The 20,432-nt window shown below is 37.0% G+C and overlaps 2 protein-coding genes across 2 annotated transcripts in view; one reads left to right on the top strand and one right to left on the bottom strand.

The window, feature by feature from the left end:
- The window catches only part of LOC132798629 (uncharacterized), a 72,297-nt gene that overhangs the window by 12,638 nt on the left and 39,227 nt on the right, over positions 1–20,432 (bottom strand). The gene's annotated exons all lie outside the window — the stretch shown is intronic.
- Positions 16,115–16,699, top strand: LOC132796123 (uncharacterized). Its single transcript, XM_060807176.1, has 2 exons — positions 16,115–16,253; positions 16,335–16,699. The coding sequence occupies exons 1-2, from the start codon at positions 16,179–16,181 to the stop codon at positions 16,602–16,604; spliced, it is 345 nt and encodes a 114-aa protein (XP_060663159.1). The 5' UTR covers positions 16,115–16,178; the 3' UTR covers positions 16,605–16,699.

Below are 20,432 nucleotides of genomic sequence, written 5' to 3'. Positions count from 1 at the left end.
ATTAATTAAATGCCACTCAATGCCTTGGGAAACACGAGTAATAGAGCCCCTTCACAATAGTCTCTGTGTTTGTGTGTGTGGAGATAAGTCAAATAGCTGTGCAAGAATTTTTCACTACGCTCATTTATCTCAAATATGCCGCAATAAGAATGGGATTGCGAATGAGTCGAGGTGAATGCAACGGAACCCCCAATGAAATGACGTGCGGAAAATGCTCGTTATAATAATTACGAAAACCATATGGCCCAGCAATTGAAAGATTTCCTCTCTGTTTGCCCTTTACACACACTCGCCATTTGCCACTCGCCATTCGCTGCTCGCCCACACTTCAGCTAAACAACGGAAATTGTTTTTAATTAAAATAAATGAGCGCTTTAATGGCCACTGCGGCCGGAAGTGCACATAAACCAAGCCAACTGCTCCGCTGTTTGGCTGTTATTGTTGCGCCTTTTTGGCTGTTCACTTTTTTTCTTGTTGTTGTTGCCTTACAGCAACGCCTTTGGCTTAAGTGGTAAATATTTTTGACAGCAGCGCACAAAAATTACAGTTAATGAGTGTTTCGCTCTAGAAGTGCTACAATTAATAGCAGCTCAATGATTATGTGGGGGAGCTGTGAATCGAATGCACACTTAAAGTTAAAAGTTTCAATTGAAGCTGACCATTAAACTTTGTAAGTGCAATCAAAATTAAAAGCATTTATTAAATAAAATAACATGTTATTTCAATAATGTTGCTAATGGTGAGATTTATATATTAAAAAAATAAAAAGAGTATCTTCAATTTAATAAGTTATTTAATAGCGATTTGAATATGCTTAGGCAATAAAACAAAATATGTACATTACTCAAATAATAATAATAATTTACAATCAACTAAAAAATAACAAAACTAATACAAAAACAAAAAAATAAAACAATAAAAATGTGTAGCGGGTAGCATTCGAGCACACTCAACTGTAGCTTTGTTACTTGTTTTATTTTTATTTATTTATTTATTTAATTTTATTTTTCATTTTTATTATTTTAAACCGCCAAATAACTCCTGAAATAATTGAATAAATTGTCAAATTTATTTTAATTTCATTCATAATCATTTGTTTTCCAATTGTTAAAATTTAACTATTTGGTTTGATATCAAAATTTTTTAAATCTCGTAAGCCAAATTTAAATCAATTGACATCACATTCAAATTTTCACGACAAGTTGTCTGTATTTATTCAATGCATAACCTTTAGCTCCCATTGACCGTTTAGCAAAGTTCAAAGTTCACATTGTTGCGTGAATAAATTATAGACACCCATCACTCATATGAGTATGTACATATACTATGTTAATGTCATCTATATGTATGCACTTCTCATGGAAGCCACAAAAAATTCTCTTTGGTTTAAATATTGTCATGTATTATCCATTTTTAAGTGCAACACTTGACAGACAGATTCTTTCGCATCCATTCTTCATGTTTTGCTTTTCCCAGTTTCTCTCGCTTTGAATTCCAAAGTAAAATGCATTTTGCATTTTTTCTTCCATTTTTTTTTTTTTTTTTTTTCGCATTTGCATTTGCATTTATTTGACATTTTAATGAGCGCATAATGTCAGCCATGTGGCAGTTTAGACCAGAATAACAGTCGCAGTCACAATCGTAGTGACAGTCACAGGTTGACGACACTTATAACTCAGCGCACGCGGTTGCTTCTCAATTTAGCTCGTTTGCTACTGTTGCTCCATGCGCTTTCTCTTTCTCTCTCTCTCTCTCTCTCTGTCTCTATCTCTACTGCTGTCTCTTTCTCTTTTACACCTTTGCTAACTGGGTCACTCACTTTGGCAGTTGCTGCTGCTGTTGCTGCTGCTGCAGCTGCACTTGAATCTTTTAGGCCGTTGTGGCACTTGTGCATGTTAGACACAAAAATCTAAATTATTTAAGTGCCCACACACACAGGAAGCAGCGCGGGGGAAGGCAAAGGTAGACATTCGCATTCACATGTGTTGGCGCAAAAAAACAAGTAAGCATCAGTCGAGTGTGCTCGACTATGAGATACCTGCTACCTATTGTGAATAATATCAAAACAGTACGATATTCATTTTAAAATATACCAAATTAATAAACCACAAATTTATTATAAATATACCAAACGTTAAATTTGGTGTATTTATATATTACTACACACAAAATATACCATAGAGTACAAAATATACCTGTTTGTTAAATAGGTGTTTTTGCCAGACGGACATGGCTTGATAGTCTTGGCTGTTGACGCTAATCAAGAATATATATACTTTATAGGGTCGGAGATGCTTCCTTCTGTCTGTTACATATATACACTTTATGGTGGTACAAAATTATAATACCCTTCTACCCAGTGGGTAACGAGTATAAAGGAGATGCGCTGCTCTTTAAATGTATGGCCATGAAGGCGAGACTTTTCTATACCCTTTAGCTGGTAACTTAATTCAGAAAGCTGACTATGATTTTTCCGCAAGTTTTTATTTTCAATGATACCCTAGCATACCCACCATAAGCCTTTTAAATACAGGGTATAAAACGAGCAGCACAGAGCGCAATAAAAGATATAAAACTACAACATGCAAACGCGCCAAAGCGAGTAGTGCACTTGTTGTTGTTGTTACTCCTTGTTGTTGTTTGGCTTTATGCAACAGACACACACGTTCCACACATTCATACATTTTTTTTTGGCATCATTTAGATGCTCGTCGAGCAACTGATGCAAATTTAATTTGGACACCTCACACAAAAAAAGTATGCGCGTTCGCGATGTGAAGGAAGAAGAGTAGAAATGGAGGAAGGAGAGAAGTCTATCTGCATCATAACTTGCGCTTGAGTGTGTATGAACTGCAACTAATGATGTTGCAGGCACTCGAATGCGCCTTTTTGATTTAACGATCGACTTTTTTTTTCTCGCTCTTGATAACGTCATCGCTGGTTGAGTGGAGGTCGCCGGCAGTTGAATTGAAGGGCATGGAGCTTAATGACTGGTTGACTTGGTTAGCTGATTGGTTGGTTGGCTGACTGGATGACTGCCTGCCTGATTTCGATGTCTGTTTGCGTGGTTGGCTTGGTTAGCTGCTGTTGTGCTGCGGTTGATGGTTGGCCTCTTTGATTCTTCACATTTATTTTGTTTGTTTTTTTGTCGAGTGTGTTTTTGTTATGCTCCAGGTCTTCCGCTATATATATATATATTGTGTTTTTTTTGTTTGTGGCTGATGAGCCTATAAAGTTTCTACGCTTTTGCATATTCCTTGCTCTCATGTGGCTTGGCATATTGTTTATTTTATTTTTAATTTAACAGCACTGAAGTAACTACAAGGGCATCATAAAATAAAGTAAAGAGAAACAAAGTAATGTCACGAAGTTTGTTGAATGCACATAAAAACAGCAAAAGTGCTGCCAAGTGCTGCCAAAGCTGAGTTTCAATAAGCCATTGATTGACCTTGGCAGCACTTATTCAACGATTGGCCGACACAAAAGTAAATGTCAATGCCTACTTATTGTGGGCTTAGCGCTCATAATATGCCGGTTAGGTGGGAACATAAAGCTGCTTTACGGATTTACTTTTGATTTGTTGACGCAGACAACATATCAATACAGCAAAATTGTTTATTATTCGCCCACAATCGTCATGTAATGTGAGAATCACAATGCTCTGTGCAAATACTCGCCTCAACAAAGGAAATGCCATTGAAGACAAATACCTAAATTTTAAGAGCTTGAAGAGCTAATTAAAGAATGCATCTTTAAAACAATATTGCTTTAAGAAATTTATATGGAAAATGGACAAATAAATAAGACATATTGTTTAGAAAGGCCACTCAGCCATTGCAATAAATTATAAGCCTGTCGTTAGTTTTTAAAAAATTACTCAACGTCTAGGCTAATAAAAATAAATTCTCATATGATTTTAAGATGCATTTTCACCTCGATGCTTTTGTGTGCCCAAGCAATTAGCACAGTAATCAAGATGTATGCAAGCTCCTTTTAAGGTTATTTTTAGAGAAGTATTTTATACTCGAAAAACTTAATCACTTTAAAAGCATTTGGCTTAAAGCATTTAAGCCACAACAAGAGGCGAAGAAATAACAACAAAACAATTCACTATTGGAAGCAGCCACAGTCAAAAGAAAAAGGCTTCTGAAAAATTCAATAAGCTGCTCATCCTCAGCTCGACGCCGATGTCGACGTCGACGTCGATGTCGTTGCTTTTGTCGTCCTCGTTGTCGTAGTCGTGTCCTCGCATCGTCACTTGGGTGGTGTGTGGGGAATATTTATTAAAATCGTTGTGCACAATTTTATTTTGCATATCAAAAGGCGTCTGTGGCTTGTTGTGCATATTCCTTAGTTGCCGTTGCCATTGCGTCGCTCCGTCGTCTCTCGTCCCCTGTTGTCTGTCTTTTGGAAACGGAAGCTTGGCCCCCGAAGGCCTTCAAGGCTGTACTATATGCTATGTGTTCTAGCTTCTTTGCTCACTTGTAGCGTGGGCATATTTGTATAAATGGGCGGGATCATCATCGTCGTCATACAAAATAGCCAAACTGTTTTTAAGCCCCACAGCCAAAAGCCTATTCCAGGGAACGGTTCATAGAATGTACGCCGGTCAAGCAAATAGCCCCAGGGCATTAAAAACGACAGACAAATAGACTGTGCAAAAAGATGTCTAAGATAGGCGTATAATATTTCGAATGCTCGCTGCAAAAAGAGACTGTGTTGAAAACTAGAGCTCAAGTCAAACTGCAACATGGCCCCCAGGCTGTTTGCAAGTGTCGCTCTACACGACAGCACGTTGCACGTACACGACTAACTGTGTCCCCTTCACTCCCTTCTTCTTCTGACTGCAGCTCGAATGTAACACGAAGATTAATGGCATCTTCAGCGTTCATTGACTTGACTGCATGCTGGACCCCAAGAGTTCTAGCTAGCTTCAAAAATTCCGCATCTTCTCTAATATTTTAAGCGAGCTGCAAAAATCCATTTTGCATGAACGAGATGCCAAGGCACAACTTTTGATCCATTTAACAATGTTATGCTTGAGTTGAAACGCGTCTGGATATATGCATATTCAATTACACTGTTTATTCAAACGATTAACATCTGCCATGTCTCATCTTGCAGCTGCTATGAACTGATAACAAATGATTGGAACACAACTAACAGAAATTAATTAGATAGCACTACCTTCAAATTTAGCTGTCTCTTTTTTAAACACTTAATTTGTCAACATGAAACTCAACTTTAGTGTAGTGGGACGCAATTTTGAACGACACTCAAAAGTCATATAAAATTCATAGTGTTGCCATAAATCTCATATGCCATTGCCTGTCAATAATGTCGAAAGTTTTCTCTTAGCAAACAACAACAACAGCAACGAAGAGCGAGCAGAATATAATAACAACAACAACAACAACAAGAATAACGACAACAATGAAACTTTATTAAGTTTCCGGCAAGCATATTAAAATATACTTCACAGCAGCAGCAACAACATTAATGCGACGCAAACACGCACACACATGATATTTACTGTCTGTAAAAAAAAGGAAGAAACTGACAAAAAATCGAATAACAGAAAAATTGAAGAAAAGCGTTGCCTACTTATGAGCGTCGCCAACTGAACTACTTCAAAAACGCATAAAAAATCAATGGCAGCGAATGTGCGCAATAAATGTCAGCGACAAAGCAAACAACAACAGCAGCAGCAGCAGCATCGGCAGCAAATGAAAACGAAAACGAAAAGAAAACTTCACATGATGTGTTTTTTTTTTTTTTGCTTCACATCCGTTTTGTTTTCTTTATTTATTTCGGCGAGGGGGTCACGACGCTTTTTGTGTAGCATACTTATGAGCGTTGTCAAGTTGCTGCCGCATGAAAAGCAGCTCAGACTCTCAAACTGATGCTGAAAGCTCGAGCTGCGACAACAAGACTCTGTGTGTGTATGGACTACGTGGCATTTGAGTCTGGAAGGTCTTTCGATTCGACAGTCGCGTCGTTTGTAATCGTGAGTGTGTGAATTGGTCGCGGGGCATACAAATTGAAAATCCGCCATAAATTGAAGAAGTAGAAGCAAAGTCTACGGCGCAAAGCTGATGACAATTTATTGTTCACACTTGTAACTGATGATGGTGCTTAGGACCATACACACACACATACACACACACACACGCACCTACACACACAAACACACACATATGGACATGCACACACGTGCAGCAATTTGGAGCATGTGTTTGCCCAAGTATATTTCATTGTCTGCATCACAAAGTATCACAAGAGAAAAAACGAGTAGGCTCTACAAATTGCCAGCCATTATTTGGCGCCAAAGTCAATATACAATCTATATACTCTCGTACATATACAGGCATAAATTTGATTTTATTTTATTTAATTTTTTTCGTCCAGGTGGATGTTTACACTTGAGTGTATATATGGGCAATTGTGCTCCTTATGCCACTGACAGACGATGATTTAAAAGCCAGTTTTCGACTTTTTGCATAACTTTCTTTTACATTTTCTTCCACTCTCCCTCTCTCTTGGAACTTTTAGCGAGTCAGTATCTCTGTGCAGCTGCCCTGTGCCGGAGATCTGGGGATCTTATGTTAGCTGGCAGCTAAGTGGTTTCATAACTCGCATTGAAAACTACTCGCCTCGGGCTACAAACTTTTCCAATACTACGAGCGGCAAGCACAAAGCAAAAAAGTATGCGTGCCCCCAAAGTTGCTGCCAGTTGCGTTGCTGAGGCAACAACTTTGCTACAAAACTTCTGCCCCACACTCTCGCCACTCTCTTATTCTCTCTCTCTCTCTCTCTCGTCCTCACACAACATTCCATTTAGTTGCTCATGCTTTAAATGATGCGGCAAATGATTTAAGGTGAAGAGTCTCGTGTATTGCATAGCAATTTGCCAGCCAAAAACATAACTGGACAGCCACTGTGACGCGTACAAGAATAAAAAAAAAATAAACCGCCGCTCGTTCATCACATTTAAATTCATAACAGCGACTGAACAAAATACAACAAAACAAGAAAAAGAGAGGAAGAACCGCACAGAATCCACTTTGTTGTTGGCTGTTACTGCTGAGCGCTGAATTTATGAGGCTCGCTATAGCTACTAAGTCGCAGCTAATAGCGGCTTTAGAATTTATAGAGTTTTCGCTGCGGCTTAGGAGTGCTTGGCATGACCATGCGCCATGCCGCGTATACGTAATATCAATAGAATTAAGCAACTCAGTTCAGACATGCAGCATGCAACAGACTCAAGTAAATTTCGGAGACAGCAAGAACATGTTATATATATAGAAGACTTAAAATAAAAATACCCGTAGGTATTAATTATTAAAGAATCTATTATCTTATGTGTGGAGATTAAAAACCATACGCCAATATATTGAAAGGAAAAGCTAATTCTATATTCTCAAACAGGTTAATAACACATTTTCCTAACAACCTGAAATATAAACCTGAAGTTCTGTGTAATCTATTATGCTCTCATAAGTAGATTAATATTGATTTATTGTTATTGCCTACAGAATACTAGAGTATACAAATTTCGTTGCGATGCAAAGCTAAGCTGAACTGTTATTATTTAAAGCAAACGGCCTTTCTCTGCTTTTTGACATATTATGCTATAATTTTTGTGGCAAAACGTTTAGTTGAGCTACATAAATAATAAATAAATAACACAAGCACACACACACACAGACACATGGCTCAAGTTTTGGGACATCTGAGAGGATGGTTGAAGTTCTTGGGCTATTCATAATGATAGGCTACGTGCAAAAGGCAAACACTTCCTTGCCCTTGTTCTTGTTGTGGGTCTGTCTTGATTTACAAGCCAGTTTGGCAGCTTTTGTGGGGGGCCGCCTCCTAACTTGGACTCAAATTAATTTGCATTTTGTTGACTCAATTCGTGCAGCAAAAATGTTTTTACATAGATTTAGCATAAAATATTTAAAACCATTTCCAAAAGCATGCATAAAAAGTGCAAACGTTTTGTAAAGTTTATTTTAATTGTATTTTTTAGGAGCTAAAGATGCCGCATCCGATTGCCATCGATATGCAAATACGTTGGAAAAGCTGATCGAAAAACTTTCAAGTTTCAAATTCTCTCCTCGACTAATAGTCGTAAATATTTATGCATCCATGTGTAAGCTTGCAAATGAAATTCAAATGTGTCCAAAATCTGAGCCAACCAGCTCAGCTAGATTTAGTTGCAATCCTCGGCTTCATTCAATGGTTTCTTCGATTTCCATCCGACAAGCGAAGGAGGCCAGTTGAATCAATGTTTGCCCTTTGCCAGTGCGCTGCCATTTATTTCTTTTGTAATGTACTCAGATTATATCAAATTTCATTTTGGACAGCCCTCAAGACACATACACATAAAATCCAAACAAGCAAAAATATCTGCCATGCATTGCTAATGAAATTAAATTGAAACTTTTTGGCAATGGCAATCGACAACAAATTTCATCTACTGAAAAACTGTTATTACGCTTCAATAAAATAGTCGAGTGGATTTTAATTAATAGACATCGAACTCAACATGTAATAGACATGCTAACAAAGAAAAGCATGAGACCAAAAATTGCCAAGCGACAGCTGAAAACCTGTTTCTTAAATTTATATATATTTCTTTAATTCCACTTGAACAATTTAAGTATTTGCAGTACATTTGTGGACCATTTAAATTGCAAATTGTCAAACTGTTTAATTTAATACTAAGATAGTTTATCCAAAATCATAAAGTGATCATTGAAAGCTCAATAAATATTATGTTTAAATTCGAGTTTTTTTTTTGCCTTTCATCAATAATTTGAAATTTAATATGACATTTCGATTTTCTCACAGTTTAAGCGACAAATTATGACATGCCTTGTTAGACACGTTCAACTGCTGAGACAGCTTTCTTGTGTATGTGTAAACGAACACACACTCATTTAATGGCCTCAAAAAATTTGTCTGTCTTTCCTTAACAAGCAGCCTAATGCTACAATCAATTTGCTCCAGTTTTCTCGCATAATTTTGAGCAAAGCTGAATAAGTGTCTAAGCGTAAAGGCAGTTCTGAAATATTTAACAATCTTTACGAGCATATATGAGCAAATAAGCAATGCGGGCTCATCGTCAAAGCCATCGTCATCTACCGTCTAACATAATATCATCTCCTCCATCGTCATTTGCATCTGCATCTCGATGTCATGGACTTTGCTGCTGCTGCTGCTGCTGTTGCTGTTGCTGTTCCTGCTGAGGCTGTTGACGCTGTTGCCTGGACTAACTAATATAAATTTATGGGCATAAGAGCGCACAGTGTGACACAGACACGCACAGCAAATTAAAATCAACTGGGAGCAGTCATTATGGAGGCTTTCACTTTCACTAATGTGTTATGAGAGGCAGCCAGGCAGCCAAGCAAACCAACCAGACTAACCAGCGAAACCAAACCAGAAACCCAACAAAACCAGAGCTCAGTGCTTGGGCTAAGTTGAGCAAAGCAAAACCAAAACCAAAACCAGCTCAGCTCAAAACCCACCAACCAATGGGAGTTAACAACCATAGGCGTGAGTGCGCGCCTGCGTGAATTGTAACAAAAAAAAATTAATAAAAATATATAATTGAGATGAATTTTTTTTTAAATTCCTGGTTTTAGGAGTTGTTTAAAAGTTTATTAGAATTCGTTTACATATAAAATACGTATACGCAACTGATTTAAAATAGTAAGCAACAAAAGTACGTATACGCAACGGTACTAACAAATAAATTTTTTTTTAATTACTGTCAAAATGTGTTTAGTTTCCTGCTCAAACTTTGTGTGCTCAAATGTAGTATGTAGAAAAATTAGCTCTCACTTTATTTGCTACAAACGCTTGCCAAAGTTTTAAATACCCCTTTGTTAATTTGGTTAAAGAGAAGATATAAAAGTATATTAAGAAAATATGCATTAAAAGTTGAATTTTGGTGTGTGCACGCTTACGCATGTGTGTATGTGCTGACTTTCTCTCTGTGTGTGAGAGTTTGCGATGCAAAAGTCAAAGCAGAAATTAAACTTAAGATTAAGGCGAAGCAGAACATTCTGTCCGCCGTCGCTCGAAAGAAGCTGCGCTTTGGGGGATTACCAACCATCACACACACACACACACACTGGCGCACTCATACACACGTACGGCCATCAACACACACTCATGTTTAATCAGATGCGCATATATACATATTTGAGTGCGCATTTCAAGCAGCGTCTCTGTATTAGTGCTGTTGAATTTGTTGTCGCTGCTGTTGGTTTGTTTTTTTTCTTTGGCTCTTTCTTATGCTGGTCGTATTTACACTTATTTCATTTCGCAAGTCACTTTGTTTACTATATATTTAACTTAGACGGTTGCCTGCCTTTGCCGTCATCACTGTTTCGTACAGTTTTTGTTCATTGCGGGTTCCACGGAGCGTATGAGTGATTAAAAGTTTTAGCATTAAGCAAATTGCGTCTAATCTTGAAGCAACGCTCGACGAGCTTCTCTGTCTCATTTTGTTTCGGTGTCTTCTTTATTTTCTTTTCTGTAATACTATATTCTTGCTCTTTCTCCCTCTCTCTCTCTCTTTCTTTTTGGTTATGCTAATTACATCACGCCCCAATAAACAGCTTACAAGAAATCATTGCCATGCAATCAACCGACAACTGAGTCTCGAGTCTCTCTGTCGTTCTCAGCCTGCTTTTCGCATTCCTGATGCCTGCCATTGGCAATCGTCACTGAGAATTGGTTTTCTTTATCAGTTCTGTGCTGTTTTTTTTTTGTCGACGCAGTGCGATGATTGGGTTGTTGGCCACATGCGAACTGGCATTTCAATTTTCGCACTGTTTTTCCCAATTATTATGCAGCAAACAAATAATCTAATATGTTTTTGAAAACTTTATGCAGCTGTCGCCACAAGTTGTTTTTTTTTTGCTTTTGCTGGGTCCCAGAAACTCAACACAAAGAATATAACAAAGAGCTGATAATACTTTGAACGCAAAACTTTTTAATCGATGAAAGTTTTTGCTTAACTACGTGAGCCCCCCCAAATAATTTGGTCAGCAAGCGACCCCGTCCCCCCAAGAAGCGAACTTTAACCTAATTGGCAACAGCTGCCTGCTCGCAAGCATACATCAATTTGTCAAGAAATATGAGCACAAATAATTAATTGGTTAGTCGTTTCAAACATGACATGAATTCTACTATTCAAAACATTCGCCTGACTCGGCAATATTCAAATTTGGGAAATGCTCGTAGCTTGCCACAATACGAAATCAATAAAGAGGTCAGAAACGTTTTTACTTCTCGGATTTCTGGCGCAATACGAATATTTCTCTGTTAGTTTGATTTATATGCAACACTTTTCTGTGATTAATTTTAATACAAATTGCATGCAATATTTAAAGAAACCTCAACATTTAAATGCAACACTAAATCGATTCTGATATTTAGTTCTTGATATAACTACTTCCATAATTTCGAATGCAATAATAAAATGTTTAACATGCAAATATTTTTAATATAAGTCTTAAAGTTAAAAAATAGATATTTCTTTATTCCTAATAGAACTACAGTATTAAATTTTCTATGCAAATTTGTCTGCAAAAGCAATCTTAAATCACGTTTAATTAGATGCAGAATCTCTACGAAAATCTCCGTCCAATAAAAACTAAAATAGATGCAAAGACTTGAAGGCCACACAACACAAATATCAAAGTGACATTCTTATATGCCAAAACAGATTAACATTTATTCTTTGTCACATGCATATTTTATTCAGGCATTCAAGTGGATAATTACAAGTGGGGAAAATGGCATTCAAAGTACAATAGAAAAACTTCAACACACACACATGCTCATTTGCACAATGCGAGTGAGAGAGGGCCATAAATAATAATTAAATGCGTGACTAATTACTTGTGTAATTTGCTATTATTAAGCAGAAGTAGCAGCAACAGCAGCGGCAATGACAAAAGGCGCCGAGCACAAGGAAATTGCCGCCAAAATAGCGTTGTCATAATAGATATATAGATGCTATATGGACTGTGTATACATCCCGACAGAAAGAGAGGTAGAGAACGAGATAGAGAGAGAGAGAGAGAGAGAGAGATAGAGAAAGACAGCGAGCGAGTTAAGGGAAGTCGCATAATGAGCTGGCAATATGTCGAGTTATCGTTATCGCAAGAAATTAAGTTCAAGTTGACGCTATACGGTAGATAAGTATTTGTCAATGCATAAGTAATCTAAGCATGTGTGTGTGAGAATGTGTGTGGATGTCTCTGCATGTATATGTGTGTGTGTTGACGATGATTAAGTTGACAACAACTGTCAACTTTGCTTTGGCGCGCGCTGACATAACCTAAACGCACTCACACACAGCTGCCGCTCACACACAGACACACACACACACCTACATAAGAGCACACAGACAGATTGCCGTGGCAGCTGCCGTGTTGTGGTTTTCCCTGCTCCTTCTGCGGTTTAATGAGTCTTGATTTATTTCATTTCCTTCATTTTCGATATGCGCTAACAACGTCGACGACGACGACGACCAAGCTGAGGACGCCTACAACGTCTGTGCGTTGTCACCCTTGACTGTAAATACTTTCACACACACCCACACACGCACACTCATTTAGCATAGTGTGTGTGCAGCTGTGTGTGTGTAGGTCTATATTAACCGAGAGTCGCGCGGGCATCTGCCTTATTTACATGACAACACCAAATTTCATTACTCATGCTCTGGCATCTGATACGTCGCCTTTGCCGTCACCCTAAATGAGGGGGAGAAGAGAACTGAAGCGAGCACTTGCTGTTTTAATTAAGACATTGATTGCTTAATTAAATTTATTTGCAACCGCCGCTTTATGGTGACATCGCTTAGCGATTTGATGTGTGATTCCTGCGAGTCGTCGAATTTGCTGCTCAAATACCATTCTGTTATTTGCGACAAAACCAAATATTTAATGAATTTAGAACTCCTGCGATGAGACACGGATACTCATGTGAAAATCGTTTTCATGGCTGATTAAATTGAATCAATTAATTATCACAAAATTTGACGCTTGCCTTTGAACCTGTTGCAGATAAATAATACTATTTTAAAACAAACAAGTAAGAAAGTTACAGACGAGTGTGCTCGACTGTGAGATACCCGCTACCAATTTTGAATAAAAACAAAATATTGCGGTATTTTTTTCAAAATATACCAAAAATATAGATACACTAAAAATATACCAAACTGTATATTAGTTATATCGATATAGTACCACATACAAAATATACCATAGACGGCACAATATACCAGATTTTCGGCCAAAGCTACTAAGACCCTTAGTAAGTAGGCGTTGTTGCCCATACAAAAGTATTTCTTTAATAATTTCCACAATTTTTATCTGATCGCAATCAAACTTTCAGATATTATAAATACTATAGTTATTATTGTATATTCGCAGCTGTAGTTTGAAAATTACGCTTGTTATTCGATTTTATTGATTTGCGGGGGCGGAAGTGGGCGTGGCAAAAATTTGAAACAAACTTCATCTGCGTGCAAACATAACAAATGCTGTCGAAAAATTATAGCTCTATCTCTTATAGTCTCTGAGATCTAGGTGTTCATACGCACAGACGGACAGACGGACATGGCTAGATCGTCTCGGCTGTTGACGCTGATTAAGAATATATATACTTTATAGGGTCAGCGATGCCTCCTTCTACCTGTTACATACATTTCTTGCCGGCACAAAGTTATAATACCCTTCTACCCTATGGGTAGCGGGTATACAAATATTACAATTTGTAGGGTTAAAAAAGTAAATAAATAAAGCACATCATGCTGTCGTTTTTTAATTGGCAAAAGAGTTCAAGAACGCAGTCAAAAGAAATGTCTTTTGTGTAATTGTGGATAGAAACGCAAGCACTCAGATTTTTTTATTCACTGACACAAGGGATCATTTGCCACAGAGCTGCAAAGCTATACATTTCAATCGTTCAATCGTTCAATTGATTGCAACGCGAGAGATAGCGAAATAAAAATGAAATAATTGAAAAATCTATGAAAGCTTGACTGTGCTTTAGATATTTTTTTTGCCATCTTTGATAGCAGTTTATCAATCAGCTCGCACTCTAAAGCGCAATAGAAATATTTGCTGGCAAAGTTAAAGCGAAGCAGTGAAGGTGAATGTGGGTAAAGCAAACATCGTCAAATTGAATTTACCGTACATTTTCTATATATATTCGAATATTTTTTATATTCGCCATTTTTTTTTTTTATTTACTAACATTAACCAGGGGAATCAGCACGAGCTTTTCAATATCCGGCACTTAAATTTTATTACACTGCATATTTGACGCCACCTTTTCCTGCAACCTGTGCTGCACGTGCAACTTGCACACAAACACACTTCCACACTTATACACAGAAGCACACACTCACATATTTATAGTCGAAAACTCCATCCTTGTCTCGCTGTGGGTCTTTCTCGCTTTTACATACACTTAGCGCGCATATCGCTGCCATTCTCGGCATAATCTCCATAAAAATACATATAAACAAAATGTAAAATTCATAAAAAATGCGAGCACGAGCATTTTTTAGTCTTGCAGCCAGGCAGCCAAGCAGCAGTTCCACTTTAGCTAACCGCAACGCACCACATCTCATGCTTCCTCCTTTCTGTCTTTCTCCCCCCTTTATCTTTCTCTAACTTTGTGCATTTGCTTTGCCTTGGCTTGTCTGCGGTCACCTCATCCTCATGCAATGTTTATTCGTCTAAGCGTCGCTTCTTGTTTGTTTACACTATTTCGGTTTATATTTCTCTCTCCCTTTGTGTGGGTGTCAATTTTATTTACTTTTTACTGCTCCAACTTGGCATTTATGTCAAGTTCGCTACTCTTCTTCTCTCATTTTATTTTCCACTCTTCGTTCAATGTTTACTGCTCCGTGCTTAAATTTCTTTTCATTCTTGTCATACGATCTATCCACTATAAATTAGATTTGACTTTATTCACTTCCCCTCGTGGGTTTCTACCCTGTACTCATCAATTAGGTTGAGTAATTTTATTGCAGAAAAAATAATTTTTCATTTATTACATCTTAATTTATTCTAATCAGCATTAAAAATAAAAAAGTAAATATCAGTAAGGAGTTATGAATGAATTTGAATTTTTCAATCAAAAAATTATTCATTATTATATATTAATTTCGTAATTTTAATCTAAAAATTAATTAAAATCAATAAAGAAATAAATTTAAATAGCTTCTTTCAATATTGGCGATTTCTGTCAAACTCTTGTTCTAAAATTCATATTAAGGATTTATTTCCGAAATCGTTTAGTTGAAATTTAATACAGTAAATTTATAAATATTGAAATTAAATTAATTTTAAGTTCCCGAAAATTTGATTTTTACTTTAATGTAGAGTATTTATAAATGTGTCAACTATGTAATCGAAAAATTTAGTATTTCTCAATACAAATTTATGATTCAATCGCAATTTTATGTATTTCTATTTAGAGTAACCTAAGGAAAAAGCAAATCAAAACATTTTCAAATATAATAAACTAGATATTTGTCTGTTATAAGATTTGAGTAAAATAAATACACAGAGAAAAAATCTAGATTGGAAATCGGAAATCAAGATCTGTAAACTAAATTTGCCTTTTAAGATTAAAACAATCTATTTTTAAGATAAAAATCTTGGATGAAAAGAAGATTGCAAATCTTTATTAAGAAAAAATCATCTTCGTTGAATTTTAACATCTTATAATCGTGATTAATGATTTAAATCTTCATTTTAGAATGATTTTTTCGTGTATATTTTAAAAATTAATATTGTAACTTGTCAAACATCTAGCGAGTATTACAATTTTAATGAAAGTTGCCAAAATACGATGACGATGATGTTGATGGCAAAAACGCAAATGCAAATGCAAATGCGAAACGAAATCGACTAATGGAAATGAAAATGAAAAAAAAAAACAAAATACTCAGCTAAAGACCTTATATAATCGTAAGTGCAACACACATTCACTTACACACACAAAGTACTCATGCATACACTCATCAGCACTCACTGGCATAATGTAAACATAAACAGGGCAATAAAATATGAGATGCCTGTGGCAAGCAGCAACAGTCGCCAATTGGCAGTCGATTGAGTGACTTCCCTGAATGTGAAATGGATATCGAATATGCCGTGGAGAACGCTCACGATGAGAACATATTGACCAGCGTGTTGCCGCTGGACAAGGAGGTGAGTAATGAGCAAGCAATAAAGACAGGAAACGCGCAATTGAGCCCACACACAACTAATGCTTAGCTCTGGAATTTTTAGCTGAACTTGTCGTGTATGCTTTCGCTGCTGACACTTCAACCATATCCGGAAGAAGATAATTTCCACTGTGACGACGAGATGATGCGTATGCGAGAACAACTGTTGATCCTCAAGCAGGAGGTGGATAATCTCGATCGTCGTGACGATGATTACTATCAGAAGAAGGAACTGTTAATCTATAAAATATTCTGTGAATTTCGCGGCATCAGCTATGAGCATGACTGCGACGATGACTTGCAAGAGATTGCTGAGGCATACGAAGAGCAGTAAACTCGCAAATTGACATTGAAACGCAGTTGAAATAAAGCGAAAAACAAATCTCAATTAATGTACGCAAATTCAAATGCGTACGTATTAATGTCAACTAATGCCGCAAAGAACTCAACTCTCGCTTTCTATCTCTCTCTCGCAACTGTGACAGCAAAGGAGGTGAGTGTGTGTTTGCCACGAAATGACTTAACATGTCTGGAATTGGAATTGGTTGGATTATTGCGTTGACAGGCAGTGACAATACACACGAGTTTGGTGTGGGAAATTTCGAGGCATCGAGGCCCATTATGCACGACTTGAGCATAGACATCATTAGGCAAAACACTGCGCCCCTTTTTCCAAACGGGTCCAAGAATTTGCTTCTGCCAAATTGGCCAATAGAAAAGGCTGGCTTGACTGGCATTTGAACCGCACAACGCATTCAAAATGAGACGACTTAAGGAATTTGTTTAATTAAGCATAGTTACCTAACATCTTGACATGTGCCACACAATTCTGCTTTGCCTCTTCCGCTATGCAAATGAATTGCGTAATCGAATTTAATAGGCAAATGTCAACGGCAAAAACAATGCCAACATTCGCTTTAAAACTACGAGTTTTTGCGTCATGTCAACTTTGAAATCGCTTCAATTGTGTGTGTGTGTGTGTGTGTGTGTGTGTGGGTGTGTGTGTATGTGTGTGTGTGTGTGCTTGGCTAAATTAATGTTGCGCTGAAAATTCGGCTATGCGGAGTCCGTTCCGTTCTTTCTCTCCTTTGCTTTGGAGCGCTCTCTCCCGGCTATCACGCACGCACATACACGCCCCCTGGCGACGGGTAGAGCGTGTAATTAAGCACCGTCTACGTTTTTGTACCCGTCTCTTTGGTTAGCGGTTTTTAGGTGCTGCGTGCTGTGCCTCGCCATTTTCGACCCATTCACTGAAGTATTAATAACGCCAAAGTGTTGCGTTCCAAATTTATTAAGATGCCTTCGTCGGCAGGCGGCACTCAATGCTCGACAACCGGCAGTCGACAGTCGACAGTTGGCAGTCGCTGTGCCTGCCACTCACAAAACAACAACACAACAACACAACAACACAAACAACAAACAGTGAGCCACTCATTCGACCCGTCGTCCATTCGACGCCTCAGCTGTTGCCATGTTGGAAAATTTTACGTTGTTAGACCTCTTCTTTAGTTTCGTTTTTCATTTTTTTTTTTTTGTTTTTGCGTAGTTATTTTTGTTTTGTTTTTCAGTTTCCTTGGTCTTTTTTGGAGCTTGTTACGCAACTCAAGCGAAACCCGTCACTCTTTTGTGCCTGTGTCTATAATTTGGGTAATTTATTAACAAACGTGGCGTATACATAATGTTTAAAGCTAGAGGTCATTAGGCAAGCGGCTTTAATGGCTTAACTCTGTAAATTCTACATCAATTTCAAACTTGACGGCCATCTATCAATATTTCTTATTGATCAACCACAAAAGGACTGACAAAATATTTATAAGCCTCTTAAACTAATATCCACAATTATGTTGTCGACGAACTTAAACACTTTAAATACCCAAAGAGGATTTACTCAAATGTCTTTTCGAGCCTCCCACCAAGGTTATGTTAAAGGAATTTATTTAATAATACCTTTGTATTAAAATGTGTTTAACTGTTAAAAGCTTTAGTCTGTTTTTCAAATTTATATTTGATTTTTAAATGATTTTTCGTTATTTAAACTAAAGCTATCTATTCTATCTCCAATATAATTTTGTCTTTTAGACCGATTTAAATGCTATCACATGTCTTTTTTAGGCTTCCAACAAGATTAATATTTGTACTGTATTCAAATTTATTGAAGTGCTGTTTTCCCAAAGTTTTCTAATTAATATTTGATTTTGAAATGCAAACTAATGATTTTTAGTCCGGAGTATATTCAATATTGTAGACTAAATTTCAATTATAACATAGTTGAAAATATCGAGCGAGATGCTAATGGAGCTTTGTAGAATGATTTAAATGCTAATGCTATGTATTTTCGATTTTATTAATAGTGCGATCTCCATATAAATTATAGTTAAAACAATGAAAATGTGAAACATTTGTTTTAATTCTAATAGAATTATCTTTGTTAGATTGATTTCAGTTCTCTGTGTCTCAATGGTATTATCCAAATGCAATTTATGTTTATACTCTGTGTGCTCTGTGTGCATCACAAAAGCTCACTTTAAATCGAAATTGCGCTGGCTGAATAAATAAATTTGCTCGCAAAAAAGCTCTAGCTTATTGCTGCTTTAGTCACGCAGCAAAATAATAATTTAATACATTCTTTTGGGTGCAATATTTTGAAAAAATAAGTATAGTAGAACGCTACCCGCATGTTGCCCGCATAAATCTTTCCCAACAGTCAGTGGAAAAAGCAGAGAAACTATGCACCAATAACTCAGGCATAAAACTATCTTTTTAGATAACTGCGTTGCGTTGCGACTCTACAATAGATGAACTGACAATGCCATAAAACAGTTCAATCCAAGCGACCACAAGAAAAAACCACAAAAAGAGAAAGCTGAACTCTCTCTGTCTCTCGCTCTGTGCCAAGTTCATATAAATACTTGTGCGAAATGAGAAATTATGGCTTTGTCCTTCACATTTCCGCAAATGGAACTGAATTCTCGAATCTATCTACATATATGTCTATATCTATCTATCTATCTATCTATCTATATGAATTATAGATATGCAATATAAGATATTCATTCGAAAGTGTATTCTAAGTGCAAGCGCATGTAGTATTTATACCCGCTACCCATAGGATAAAAGGGTATTATCACTTTGTGCCTGCAGGATACTTATTTTACAGACAGAAATAGGCATCTCCGACCTTCTAAAGTATATAATCTGTTATATTTTGCACTCTATGTGGTATATTTTGAATATCAACATACCAAATATAGCTTTTGGTATATTCACTTTGTATATTTTAAAATTAATCCGCACTCTTTAATTTGAATTCAAAATGGGTAGCGGGTATCTCACATTCGAGCAAACTCGACTGCAGCTTTCTTACTTATTTTATGTTGATAGCCAACTACTACTACGTATACTATATATGTATTTGCTCAGACGTGTCTTGATAGCAAGCCAAAAAGAAGAAACGCAAATGGTGTCGGAATTTATTGCTGTAGGAGTAAGGTCATAGTTCAACATATGTCCGCATGGCTACGCCCAACAAATCATCATTATATTGGGCACAAACATTTGGCGCGACAATGAGGAGGCAACGCTCTTTCGCTAGCTAGCTGTCTGCATGTTCGTAAACAATAAATAATAATTTAATTATTTTATTACTTAAAAATGCACAACAAATGCGTTTAAGGCACGCATTCACAATTAACGTGCAAATTACGGGCTTTAACTTCATAATATAATTGCGCTCATAAAATCAGCAAATGAAAAGTGACCAAAAGGATTATGCCGCCAGCTAAACGTAAGTAACTGGGTAAAAGCATGACAGCAAAGGAAAAAAAAAACTAAAAAAAACAGGAGGGGAAGAGCAACAGGACAAATGGTTTTCATTTCAGCTTTTGACGTTTGAAATGTCACAACACACAAACACACACACACACAACAACAGTGCGACAAAAAGGCGTTGCCGCAAACTGGAACACGGCATCGCATGTGTCGAGCATTTCTTGCACTCACTGTGATGCTTATTATGGCCAAATGCTGTGGCAACCCTTTTAGCATGGGCTCCATTTCAACACGCCATCAGAATCTATGTGCTTTGGCTCTGTACAATAATAATTGTAGTGGCTGCCAACAACAGCAACAACAACAACAACGACAATTACAAATACACACACTC

This window comes from Drosophila nasuta, chromosome 2L (assembly GCF_023558535.2).
Source record: "Drosophila nasuta strain 15112-1781.00 chromosome 2L, ASM2355853v1, whole genome shotgun sequence".
NCBI classification, from domain to species: domain Eukaryota; kingdom Metazoa; phylum Arthropoda; class Insecta; order Diptera; family Drosophilidae; genus Drosophila; species Drosophila nasuta.
The sequence above is the reverse complement of the archived record's forward strand: the minus strand, read 5'-3'. Positions and strand labels throughout refer to the sequence as shown.